At 45.2% G+C, this 13,218-nt stretch overlaps 1 protein-coding gene across 4 annotated transcripts in view; it reads right to left on the bottom strand.

Annotated features, from left to right (window-relative positions):
* Positions 1 to 78: 78 nt before the first annotated feature.
* SLC7A7 (solute carrier family 7 member 7) overlaps positions 79 to 13,218 on the bottom strand; it is a 33,275-nt gene continuing 20,135 nt past the window's right edge. For all 4 annotated transcript variants that reach the window (XM_045450342.1, XM_045450343.1, XM_045450341.1 and 1 more), the window contains exons 3-10: positions 5,674 to 5,799; positions 4,552 to 4,696; positions 3,062 to 3,185; positions 2,409 to 2,512; positions 2,008 to 2,104; positions 1,344 to 1,493; positions 977 to 1,160; positions 79 to 616 (exon numbers count right to left, since the gene is read on the bottom strand). In XM_045450342.1, coding sequence (XP_045306298.1) covers positions 510 to 616; positions 977 to 1,160; positions 1,344 to 1,493; positions 2,008 to 2,104; positions 2,409 to 2,512; positions 3,062 to 3,185; positions 4,552 to 4,696; positions 5,674 to 5,799 — 1,037 coding nt within the window. In that variant the 3' untranslated portion in view covers positions 79 to 509. The remainder of the gene's footprint in view (positions 617 to 976; positions 1,161 to 1,343; positions 1,494 to 2,007; positions 2,105 to 2,408; positions 2,513 to 3,061; positions 3,186 to 4,551; positions 4,697 to 5,673; positions 5,800 to 13,218) is intronic.

Genomic DNA, 13,218 nt, shown 5'->3' on the forward strand with positions numbered 1-13,218 from the left:
CAGAAGACTGGGACAGTTTTCATTAGGCTAGGAGGAACACTAAAAGCAGACACCTATCTAAAATGAAGCCACTCAAAGTTTAGAACATAACGTTTATTGTCTAGCACCTGTGACAGTTTCATGTCTCTCTCTCTCTAAAGGAGACAGGAAGTTTGGAGCATTATTGGCCCTTTTAAAGGAAAGGAGTGGGTAGGCACACCCAGAAGTGAGTGAACATCTTGACACACGGGAATATGCTACTAGTACAACCAAGCCCACACCTGACATGCTCCCCACCACAGTCTGCTATATTGTCTCTTTTTTAAAAAAAATCTGGAACAGTGTGTAGCAAAACAAATAAATTACTTTTCATCTCTCAAAAAGCAAGTTCAAAAATTGGAGGCACCTGTCCAGAAGCCTGGTCTGAGCAGCTTCAACAAAGAAGTGTACTTTCCTTTTCTCTTCCTTGGCTCCAGCCAGCAAGAAACAAGAGACCCCCGCTTTCCGCATCTTAGAATTCTAGATGGTGTTTAGTTAGACTTGGGATCTCGTTGCTTGGGTATCTCTCTTCCATCTTCCAAATCCATCTCTGCAGCAACTGACATACATAGGACCTGGAGGTACCATGTAGTGGATGCTACAAAGAGAAGTGCGAGTCAAAAGTGAGAAGAGGTCAACTGAGCTCAATTCAAGTGGCACTGAACAGGGCTGGCCTGGAGGACAATTCATTTAAGCCTTAGTGTTAACAGGAAGAGCCAACGGCAAAGGTGACTTAGGGGGATGAGATTTGTGGAAAGGCCGTACACAATAGCTAAGCCAACTCGAAGATCCAGAGGCTTGGGGCGGTGGGGAGGGGTGGCTGGATGGCCCTTTTGGTTAAACATCCAATTTCATGATTTAGGCTCCGGTCTTGATTTCAGAGTTGGGAGTTCAAGCCCCCACATTGGACTCCACACTGGGTGTGGAGCCTACTTTAAAAAAAGACCCAAAGGCTTACCCACAATCCTTCGGAGGCAGTGAGGTCGCTTGTGTTCTGGCACTCTGATGATGAGGAAGTAAAAGGGCAAGCCCGAGAGGGCAATGCCAATGCCGATGAGGGAGTTGATGGTATCACTGTAAAGCGGTACGGCCACCAGGAAGATGGTGCAGAGGCAGAAGACAATGGGAAAGAAAAGACTGAGCTGAAGGGCACAAGACAAAACAATGGACGTTAGACAGCTACAGTAGCAGTTTCTCCTATGAAGATTACAGCACTGAGCCCGTCCATCCCCTTCATCTCCACCCACTACCACCACCAAATCCTAGGCAGAGGGTTCTGTCTTGAAAGAATCCCCTGGAGCAAAGGTAAGATGGAGGTGAATTACCTTGAGGGGACGAGGCCGATTAGGCTCCTTCCAGCGCAGATAAAGCTGACCAACGATAGAGAGCCCCACGAAGAACCAGTAGCTGAAGCTGTAGTAGTTGATGAGCTGAAAGATGTCCTCCACACACAAGTAGATCAGTGCCATGATACCCTGCAGGCACAAGCAGAAGTCAGCTCCTCCTCACAGCATTTGTCACTCAAGGGGTTTTTTTAATGCCCTTTTTTTTAATCCCTACGCCCAGTGTGGGACTTGAACTCACAACCCCGAGATCAAGAGTTGCATGCTTCACTACCTGTGCCAGCCACATGCCCCGCCCCCCATACAGTTTCTCTTAACCTAAAGCCCATCTCCACCTTTTGCTACCTAACATAAAAATCTACTTCAGATGCACTTTGTCCAAGAAGTCTTTCCTCATGCACCTTCTGCCCCCATGGAAGATCATTTCTTCCTTTAAACACTACAGCACTTACTAATCTTGGCAGTCATTTCATCTCAATATATTCAGCATGCTTTATGCCTTATCCTAGACCAGAGGAGGTTACCATTTTTTATGGAAGGTAGTTTTTCTGTTAGACTCTAGAGCTTTGAGGAAGCCAGAACAGTTGTGTGTACTATTAACATTTCCCCCATAGTCTGGCTTTCAGCCCCATTTGAGGTCACTTACATTGAAGAGCAGAGCAGGTACCGGTGTGAACCGCTCAACATGAATCATGCAGATGGCATCCGGGAGATGGCCTTCTCTTGAGCCCACAAAGAAAAGCCTATTTGGGGTAAGATGAAAGAGGCTGAGAAACTTGTGGGACACTGGGTATGGCTGGTTCGCATACCACATAGCCCTTCTTCTGCCATCCCCTCCTTCAAAAGAGTTTGAATAATATGGAATGGAGTTCAGTTATAGAGATTAGTGAGAACTGGAGGCTGCTGATGGAAACAAGAACAAAGGGGTTAATATCACTTGGGGAGCAGTGACTACACTCTGGGTCCTATAAGTCCTACTCTTCCCTGCCATAGCTCTTCACGATACCCACCCCCCCACACACACCCTGTAAAAGACACCACTCTTACCTAGAAGCAGCCACAATGGAGGCATTGAGGCCACCAAAGCAGGATAATGCAACCGCCAATGGAATTGTCCAATTGAAAATTCCAAAAATCTGGTCTGCAAAAGTCTAAGGGAAAGGAACAGAAAAGTGTCATTAGCAGGACCTAAACAGGATGAAAGTCATGGACAAGCGTGCCCCAGATAGCCCCTACCTTGTTTAACTCTTCATTCACAACCAGGGTGACAGGACTTTGTAAGCCCAGTATGGTAAGCATACTTTTTTTTTTTTTTTTTTTAAGATTTAATTTTAAGTAGGTAGGGGCGCCTGGGTGGCTCAGTCAGTTAAACATCCGACTTCGGCACATGTCATGATCTCACGGTTTATGAGTTTGAGCCCTGCATTGGGCTCTTTGCTGACAGCTCAGAGCCTGGAGCCTGCTTCAGATTCTGTGTCTCCCTCTCTCTGGCCCTCCTCCACTCGTACTCTATCTCAAAAAAAAAAAAAAAAAAAAATTATAAGTAATCCCTATACCTCCTATGGGGCTCATAACCCATAACCCTGAGATCATGAGTCACTCCGTCAACTGAGCCAGGCGCCCCTAAGCATATTCCTTTCAAGGACCACCCACTTTCCCACAAGTACACCCTCAGCCTTCTGCTAGTGAAAATCCTTTACCACAGCAACAGCATCACTGGCCAGGATGTCCCTCATGTCTAGCACAGTGTAATAAGCCACATTGGTCAAGATGTAGATGATGGTGACAATGGGCATGGAAATGCCAATGGAGAGAGGTAGGTTCCTATGACCAAAGAGAATAATGCATGCATTAGTCCCACGGTCACATCCCCATCTCCTTTATTCTTTACACTCCCACACCAATACAGGGGTGGTGCCTCCTGTGCATTGCCCCACTGCTTTTGCCTTTGAAGTTACCTACAATCGTGACTTCATTCTTCAGAGTTCAGAGCTTAAAGGGCATCAAGGGAAAAGAATATCACATTTAGAGAAAAGGCTGAGCAGAAAAAGGATTAACAGAACTATGTCACAGAATAATAGCACAGGAAACAGGGGCTTTTTGGTTTTCACATCCAAAGCCTCTTGACGTCAGGATTCCCTCTCAAGATTGTCAACGTTGGGAAATTTGTATTAAAGTGGAGAAATCTAAGAGGAAATTATGGAGGCAAATTGTGAAATCTAACATCTCCAGAGAATAAGACTCTTGTTGGGAAGAACACTATGTATCTACATAAGCAAGCTGGGAACTATGTCCATGCCCTTACTCAACTTGAGAAGCTTATGTGCCATCCTAACCAGTGGCCAAGAGAAAGACACAAGGACAAGGTCCTCTGGACCAATAAAAAAATGACCTTTATAAGCATTCTTCACAGTGAGGGGGAGGGGGGATATTCTCAAGTCATTCAGCTTCTGTCCAGTAGGTGGAAGCACCACCCAGGCTCAGTCCTGCTTCTGTGATCTGCTCCCGGAATTGCAACACTGGATGTGTGCCAAGAAAAGTTTATTATTTTGATTTAAAAATTTACAGAAACTCCATTCCCTCATACTCTTAGTTCCAAGAATAATTGAATTTTTGATCCAGGAAGGGCTCTGGAGATCATATAATTCAACCCCCTCAATTTATACATAAGGAAGCAGGCAGAGTTGGCAGGGGACTCCCTCAAGGTCATCAACAAATCAGTGGAAAGACAGGCTCCAGGCTCTTTGACTCCCTGTCCAGTGCTCTTGTCACTGCATGACTACAGACTACTTTAGAATAAAAATGAAGCAATAGCATTCAATGCTGACATGATACCACCATGTCAGTATAAATTTGAGAAAGCAAAGGATCAAAAAGGAAATAGGACTGTTTGGGGGCATTTGGGACCTAAAGTTATCTATGTGAGGATAAAGGTGGAGGAGTATCAAGGAAAAGCCATATGAAAGCATGGATGAACACACGGTAGAACCTGCTTTAATTAATGTAGGAATGAATGAGCAGACGTGAAAAGGCCTGCTGTTACGGACTAGGTATTTGGGCTTTAGACCTCCCATCTATTAAAGTGGAACCAATAAAATCAGTCTCAGTGGTTGTGGTATGCTGTCGGGCACAACTCAATAAATGATAGCATATCCTTACTGCTGTGGAAAATTGATGGTGAGATACCTACCTCTCGGGATTCTTGATCTCTTCAGTAACATAGTTGAGGGTGTCCCAGCCTGAGTAGGAGAACAGAGCCGAATACAATGCCAGGGCAATGTCCCCCACTGCAAATGATGAACCCTCAAAAGAATTCTCAAAGTGAGTGGAGGCTCCTGGAATCCAGAGAACATGGAAAGACAAAAGGATTAGTGGTTTGCCCTCAACTTTAAGGTGATCCAATAAAGGAATAAAAGAATAGGACAGTAATAGCTAGTGAATGGCTTAGAACACAGTTGGCAGCAAGGGCAGTGGTAAAAGAACGGGGACAGAAGAGAGACCTCTACAATGATGGGCTGGAATGCAGGGAACAAACAGCATGGGGATCTTGACAGGAAGGACCATGGTGGTTTTCTAGGGTAAGAAACCATGACAGAACTGAAGGGCTATAGAACATAAGTAATGTGGTTCTGTCCTATCCTGTAAGCTACCCGATCCCACCCCTTTTCTAACCCCACAGACAGCTGGTACAGAATGGAGGAAGGATAGGGCTTAGAAGGCCCAGGTCAATAGAGTAGTAGACTATGTGTTCCTACCTGGAAACTGGAGAGGAGTGGGTACAGGGGTTTCATTTCTGCCCTTACCCACTTCCACGGGCAGAACAATCACAGCCACAGCATTGGACTTAACAGTCTGCAACAGCTGGCAAGACCAGCTTTGGGGTCATCTGAGTACAAATCTCCACTAACTTACTAGCTAGGGACTCGGGCAAGATACTTAATTCTGCAGCCTCAGTTTCCCCCATCTATAAAATGGAACCAGTAGGGGCGCCTGGGTGGCTCAGTCGGTTGAGCGTCCGACTTCAGCTCAGGTCATGATCTCACACTCCATGAGTTCGAGCCCCGCGTCAGGCTCTGTGCTGACAGCTTGGAGCCTGGAGCCTGCTTCAGATTCTGTGTCTCCCTCTCTCTCTCTGCCTCTGCTCATGCTCTGTCTCTCTCTGTCTCAAAAATAAATAAAAACATTAAAAATAAAAAATAAATAAATAAGTAAAATGGAACTAGTAGTACCTAGCAAATGAGAATGCACAAAAGGCACTTAAAGAAGTGTGGCTCAAAGAACTGCACAAAACTTAGTCACTATTATGTCTTACCCTGGCCGAGTCTAACAATGCCTGCAATGATGACGGCGATCAATGCCAAGACTTTAGCATAGGTGAAGATATCTTGTACCAGTGTTCCCCACTTGACATAGGCACAGTTAATGAAGGTTAAGAGACCTGAAAAAATAATAACAATATTGATTGGGGACTGTCCCTACCACCCAGAGAGCCTTAGACTTTCAAGCAATATTTCCAGTAGCAGTCATCAAAACAGAGCCTTTGGCCAAAGAAGTGTTTGGGTTCTGACCTGCTGTGTATTCGACACCTCTGCCCAGAATGTCCTCACCATTAGCATTCAAAGGCACCTGCTGAGCATCTGTGTAGGCAGCACCACACACACCCTTAGCACTTACACTAAGAGAGGAAAAACAAAGTAACTGGATTTGCTTACATACAAAAGTGCTCACAGCAGTGGGAGGCAACTGGTAGCTGTACAGGATTAGTGATGTTTTTCCGCTACTGGCTCCGAAAAGTCATGGTCTGTCCCAGCTTTCCACCCCTTTACCTCCTGATACGGGCTCCAGGACTCAGCGCTCTGGTATTGTTAACCTTGGTAGATCCTGTTGTGACTTATCCAATGCCTGGCCCAGCAGGTCAGAACATGTGGCCAGGGATTAGAATGGGGGCCAGACTTCCTGCTGCTGCCTGCCAGCTCAGCCACTTGTTTTTGTACTTGGAAAGATTCTTGGAGCTGAGGTTCCTATAGAGTGGGGACAGCATTTTTCCTGACTGGACATTGCAAAAGAGTGAGCCACACAGGTCATGATCTCACAGTTCATGGGATCAAACCCCACATCAGGCTCTACTCTACTCTGACAGCACAGAAACCTGCTTGGGATTCTCTCTCTCTCTCTCTCTCTCTCTCTCTCAAAAATAAACAGGGGCACCTGGGTGGATCTGTTGGGTGAGCATCTGACTCTTGATTTCAGCTTAGGTTATCTGATCCCAAGGTCATGGGATCAAGCCCCATTTCAGACTCTGTACTGTGCGTGGAGCCTGCTACTTAAGATTCCCTGTCTCTTTCTCCCTCTGCCCCTCTCCCTCACATGCACTCTCAAAATGTAAATAAACATTCAAAAAAAAAAAAAAAAAACCCACAAACATTCCTCAAGTCCTTCTACCTCGGGGGTAGAGGCAATCCCTTTACCTGGATGAGCTTTGGAAAAGTCCATGGATCACCCCTAGAGAGTTCTTAACCTACAGCTTCCACAATGCTTGAAATTCCTTGTAAATGGTTATGTATGTACACCAAAAATATATGCATTTTTCTAAGAAAAGCGTCCTTAGCTTTATGTCAGAATTTCAGAGAAATCTGTTACCCCCAAAAAAGTTTCAGTTTACTACTTCAGAAGATGGCATTCAAGAAGGGAAGCCCACACATGCTGTGAAGTTGACCGATAGCCCCAGGATGTGACAGGGAAGAAAGTCAAAAGAAATGATTCTGAAACTCAGCTGAATGTTCTCAATCCCCCACCAGCCTCTTAAGCAGGCAGGCAGGCACTTGCAGCACGCCTTCCCCACCCTGGCAGAGAATCACCTTGCTGCTTCTGCCTTCCCAGCTCAGCAACTGGAGCACCAGGAGGGGCTTAACAGTTCCTTCCAAGAGATCCCAGGGTAAGATCAGAATCAGCCTGCCTTAAACTGCAGAAAGTGAGGTCCAGTGCTGGGCTTGCCTGCTTCAGGCTACCGACACGGAAGAAATACTCCCTGTCTCAGCTCTGGTGGTGGCATGTCCCTCAATGTCCCTAATCCCCCTGTTTTCTTGTGTCCTGGCCTCACCACACTGCCCCAGAAGCATCTTCATCCTGAGAAGCAGGAAAGACCAACCTCAAAGAACAGCTCATCTTCTGTCTCTCTCTCCCCCATGCCCCCCTCCTTTATACCCCTATTCTCGCTGCCCAAGTTCTTTTCTGCTCTTCAGTAGAAGGGGCATTCTAGTCCTATACAAACACTTGCCTTTCTGCCTAATAAACAAGACAATAAACAACCAAAGCTTATCACAGGGCTGGGCAAAAATACACCGGTAACTCCTCAGTGCTCGGTTAATAATTAAAGACATGCATACTGGCTCCCAAGCACCCTACAAAATGACCAAAGTGCCTTTATCTCACCCTCCACAAATCTCTCAGCTCTGTTGATCCTCCCCAGTCAATTACCCATCCTTCACTCCCCACTGGGCTTCAGTTTCCAGCCATTCAACAGCCCTCACGCCCCTTCTGTTCACCCTGTGACCCCTACACCTTACCCTCAGGCTCTGCTGCTGCTTCACAAATAACACAGCAGCCAGATTTCTGAGTAGAAACGCCCGGCCCCAGACCAAAAAAGGGCAGAAGTGGGGGAAGGGGAGCACCTGGCCGGCTACCAGTTGGTAGAGCATATGACTCTAGATCTTGGGGTCATGAGTTCGAGTCCCAAGGTGGGTGCAGAGTTTACTTAAAAAAGTAAAAATAAGGGGCGCCTGGGTGGCTCAGTCGGTTAAGTGTCCGACTTTGGCTCAGGTCACGATCTCGAGGTCCGTGAGTTCGAGCCCCGCGTCAGGCTCTGGGCTGATGGCTCAGAGCCTGGAGCCTGCTTCAGATTCTGTGTCCCTCTCTCTCTGCCCCTCCCCCATTCATGCTCTGTCTCTCTCTGTCTCAAAAATAAATAAATGTTAAAAAAATTTTTTTTAATTAAAAGAAAAGTAAAAATAAAATAAAATAAAATAAAATAAAATAAAATAAAATAAAATATAAAAAGAAAAGCCAGGGACAACAGATGCTACAATATTCACAAGGGAATGGGATCACAGAAACTGATAGCCCTCAGGGTAACCACAGTCACACCACCAAACCAGCCTAGCTTCAGGGATTAATTCAGGTTCAGAGTCTGTCTGCAGCCTTGTGCCACAGCATCTGTTCTCAGCTCTGTCCAGGCATGTGGGCAGGGAAAAGACAACTCATCATCCTTTACCACAACAAATTCTGAAATGAAAATACATGGATTGTTTGCATTTTAATCCCTACTGCTTCTCTACTTGAATTCCATATCCATCCATTTGCATCCCTCCTTTTACCCACCAGTTTTTCTCCCTCCCCCCACACCTGAGCCTTCTTTCTCAGCCACCGACCCACCATCTTGCCCTGATCTACTGCGTCCTGAGCACCAGGACGGGGTTTGAATGAAGAAGGGAATCCTATGGAAGGAAACAGAGCAGGGAACTGCCTGAGGAGAGCTGGCCCTCACCTTCCCCAGAGCCCAGCTTCCTCCAGGGCCTCTTGGCCATGGGAGCAGGAAATGGGTATGGCAGGCAGCACTGCTGACTGGGCTGTTTGTCCTCGCCCACAGCGGATACAGCTGACCGGAGACCCCAAAGCCCAGCCTAGTGCACTGTTCTTAAAGTGGAGCCCAACCTCCTGCTTCAGAGGCAGGAAAAGGAGGGGACCACAGGCTTATAGTAATATGGAGGCAACTGCAAGCCAACCTCAAGGACAGAAATGCCCTACCCTCCTACCTCTAGGTGTAATTCCATCTCCACCCAACACTGGGCCAAGTCCACAAGAAGATGGCTGGAAATCACCTTGGACCCGTGACTCAGGTGCAGCTCCTTTCCTGCTTTGACCTGCTCTGGAGGAAGGAGATGCCACTCCTATAATCATCTAAAGAGATGCCCCTGAACGGTCGGTCGGTCATCAAACCCAACTGCATGGACTCTCCTGGAGCAGAAGGCTAGTTCTAGCAGTAAGGCCCAGCGTCAGCTGTAGAACTAAAAGCCAGGAAAGCACCCACATAGATTGATACAGAACAACAAAGCTTGTAGGCCCACTCAGATCAGATGCCCAGATTTACTTTAGATGCCCACACTAAACAGTCCCTGAAAAAAGAACATTAAACCCACAATTCTCCCAGCACCGTTAGTTTTAAACACATAGAATGTAACACATGAAACTCTGGCCACTATTCAGTGTATTTTCTGCTTCAAATTCCCAGAGACTATAAAACCTCAATACTTTATTAGACAACTCATTCCATTTTTAAAGAGATCAATAGCTCTTCCCTCCACTAAGCCAAAAACTTCTTCCTCATAACTTCTACCCAGTAGTCCTAGACCTCTCCTCTGGAACTACACAGAATCCAGATAAATGGCCTCGTTTACAGAATGGCCCTTCTTATCAAACATTAACACCCTGTCCCTTTTGATACTTCCCCCATTGAAGCTAAAAACCCAGTTTCTTCAACCTCTTGTGTGACAAATGTCACTTCCAGATCACTCACTCACCATCGAGTTCCCTCCTCTCCATTTACTTCACTTTGTCAGTACGTCCCTGGAAACATGAGACCACACAGAACACTCCAGACATTTTTGCAGACTATGGGGTTTCAGTTTGAATTCACTGTCAACTACAACTCCACCTCAAACTAATGAGCTTTTCCCTATCCCCCTTTCAGGGCCTAAAAAAGGGATTTTTTTTTTTTTTTTTTTTAATCCTAAATAGGAGACCTTAACAATTATTCCCAGGAACTTTCCTCTGTAAATTTTTAGGTATCATTCCCATCTACTAGAAATGGATTTTCCCTCCTAATTTTATTAAGTAGTTCAAATGCCTTCAATTTGTGAAATCTGCAAATTTGATTAGCATACCTTCTGGGTCCTCCCTGAAGTCTTGATGAAAATGTTGACTAGACAGGCAGAGCCCTGTAGTGTATCATTAGAGACCTTCCTGTATGCTGTCATTATTCTACAACATCAACCAAGAATCCACCAAAGTATTCTTTTATCTAGTCCACCTTTTTCTACCTTGTCAACAAGAATATTGTGAGAATTTGCCAAGAACTTCTCTGAAATCTGTATAAACGTGTCTCTGCCCTTGCAATCTAATGACACAATCAAATGATTCAATGAAATTAGCACGCATTTATAGAATTTTCATAGCTATACCACGTAATAGTCAAAAATTAGAAATAACCTGGGGCTCCTGGCTGGCTCAGTCAGTAGAGTATGCAACTCTTTTTTTTCCTTTCTTTCTATTTTTTTTTTTTTTTTTTTTTTGGTAAGATTGTTTTTAATGTTTTTTATTTATTTTGAGAGAGAGCACACATGTGCATTCAAGCAAGTGAGGGAGGGACAGAGAGAGGGAGAGAGAGAATCCCAAGCAGGATCCATGCTGTCAGCCCAGAGCCTGATGTGGGGCTCAATCTCACAAACTGTGAGATCATGACCTGAGCCAAAATCAAGAGTTGGATGCTTAACCCACTGAGCCACCCAGGTCCTCTTTGCCTTTTTTTTTTTTTAATATAATTCCTACACCCAATGTGGGACTCAAACTCACAACCCCAAGATCAAGACTCACATGCTCAGGGGTGCCTGGGTGGCTCAGTCAGTTAAGCATCCAACTCTTGATTTCAGTTCAAGTCATGATCTCACGGTCATGGAATCAACCCCCGAATGGATTATGCAGCCTGCTTGGGATTCTCTCTCTCTCTCTCTCTCTCTCTCTCTCTCTCTCTCTCTCTGCCCCTCCCTTGCTCACGCTGTTTCTCTCTCTCTCTCTTTCTCTCTCTCACTCTCTCTCCCTGTCTCAACATAAACAAGCGTTAAAAAAAATAAAGAAGACAGTCGCATGCCCTATCACCTTAGCCAGCCAGGTGCCCCTGAGCATGTGACTCTTGATCTCAAGGTTGTGAGTTCAAGCCCCATGTTGGGCATAAGGTTTACTTAAAAACAATAATAATTGTAAAAAATAATAATTATAAACAATCCAAATGCCAATCAACAGTAGAGTGACTAAGTAAACACTTAGAATATGTAGAATATTAAACAATAATATGATCCATCTACAACTATAAAAATATAAACTTCACAAACATATTAAGTGAACAAAGACACAAAAAGAATACATATCCTGGGGTGCCTGGGTGGCTCAGTTGGTTAAGCATCCATCCAACTTGACTTCGGCTCTGGTCGTGATCTCACAGTTCGTGAGTTTTAGTCCCTTCATCAGGCTCCATGCTGACGGCATGGAGCCTGCTTCAGATTCTCTGTATCACTCTCTCTCTGCTTCTCCACCTCCCCACCCCTCTCTTTCAAAAATAAACACTAAAAAAAAAAAAAAAGAGTGCATATCCTTTATATCCACTTATATTAAATGGCCAAAATGAATCTATGCTACTAAGAATAATAGTAATTTCCCTTCATGTGTGCATGGGGGACAAGGGGAGTGACTGAGAAGAACACAAGAGGAGTTCAGAGGGCTGGTTTTTTGATGTGGATGGTGGTTACATATGTGAAAATGTGTGAAAAGTCATCAAGCTGTACACTTACGACATGTGCACTGTTCCTTTTATATTACACTTGAATAAAAAAATTAAAGTTGAGGGGCACCTGGGTGGCTCAGTCGGTTGGGCAGTCGACTTCAGCTCGGGTCATGATCTTGCGGTCCATGAGTTCGAGCCCCGCGTCAGGCTCTGTGCTGACAGCTCAGAGCCTGGAGCCTGTTTCAGATTCTGTGTCTCCCTCTCTCTGACCCTCCCCCGTTCATGCTCTGTCTCTCCCTGTCTCAAAAATAAATAAAACGTTAAAAAAAATAATAAAAAATTAAAGTTGAGGGGCGCCTGGGTGGCGCAGTCGGTTAGGCGTCCGACTTCAGCCAGGTCACGATCTCGCAGTCCGTGAGTTCAAGCCCCGCGTCGGGCTCTGGGCTGATGGCTCAGAGCCTGGAGCCTGTTTTGGATTCTGTGTCTCCCTCTCTCTCTGCCCCTCCCCCATTCATGCTCTGTCTCTCTCTGTCCCCAAAATAAATAAACGTTGAAAAAAAAAAAATTAAAGTTGAACTGGGGCACCTGGGGGGCTCAATCAGTTAGCAGCCAACTCTTGGTTTCGGCTCAGGTCATGATCTCACAATTCATGAGTTCAAGCCCTGCATCGAGCCGTGTGCTGACAGCGTGGAGCCTGCTTGGGATTCTCTCTCTCCCTCTCTCTCTCTGCCCTTCTCCCCCACCCCCATTAAAAATAAATGAACTTTAAAAACATAAAAATAAAATTAAAATAAAGCAACAGTATGCTTTATTACTATCTCCTCGAATCTCTTGGTCTCGCTTTTTTGTTAGCCTAGATCTGTTTTTTACTGAACCTTTTCTAGGTTAGCAATCGTTCTGCTACATACAGTTAGAAGGAAAACAGGACTGGGCCCTCTCCTTTCTCTCTACCATCTGTTATTGCAGAACTAACTGCCCTTGCTGTTTTCACTCTATATGTTGCTTCTAGAACTTTTTATCATCCGCAGTCTCTTCTTCAGATCTTAGTTGATGCTGGGCACCAACCTTCGGACGCTTTTCTTACAGCTCTGGGCCACTCCTGCATTTAATCTTTGTTATGCCACCTCTCCCCATCTCTTATGTATCTTGTTTCCAAAAATCTCAGCCTATCAAAAAGCAGTATGTTTAATCACATTGGTTTGTTCACATGATTCTCCTCTTCCTAAATAAGAGAATTTTTTTAATTTTATTTTAGAAAGAGAGAGAGCTCAAGCAGGGAGGAGAGGCAGAGAGAGAGGGAGAGGG

The sequence above is a fragment of the Leopardus geoffroyi genome, chromosome B3 (genome assembly GCF_018350155.1).
Source record: "Leopardus geoffroyi isolate Oge1 chromosome B3, O.geoffroyi_Oge1_pat1.0, whole genome shotgun sequence".
Lineage (NCBI taxonomy): Eukaryota > Metazoa > Chordata > Mammalia > Carnivora > Felidae > Leopardus > Leopardus geoffroyi.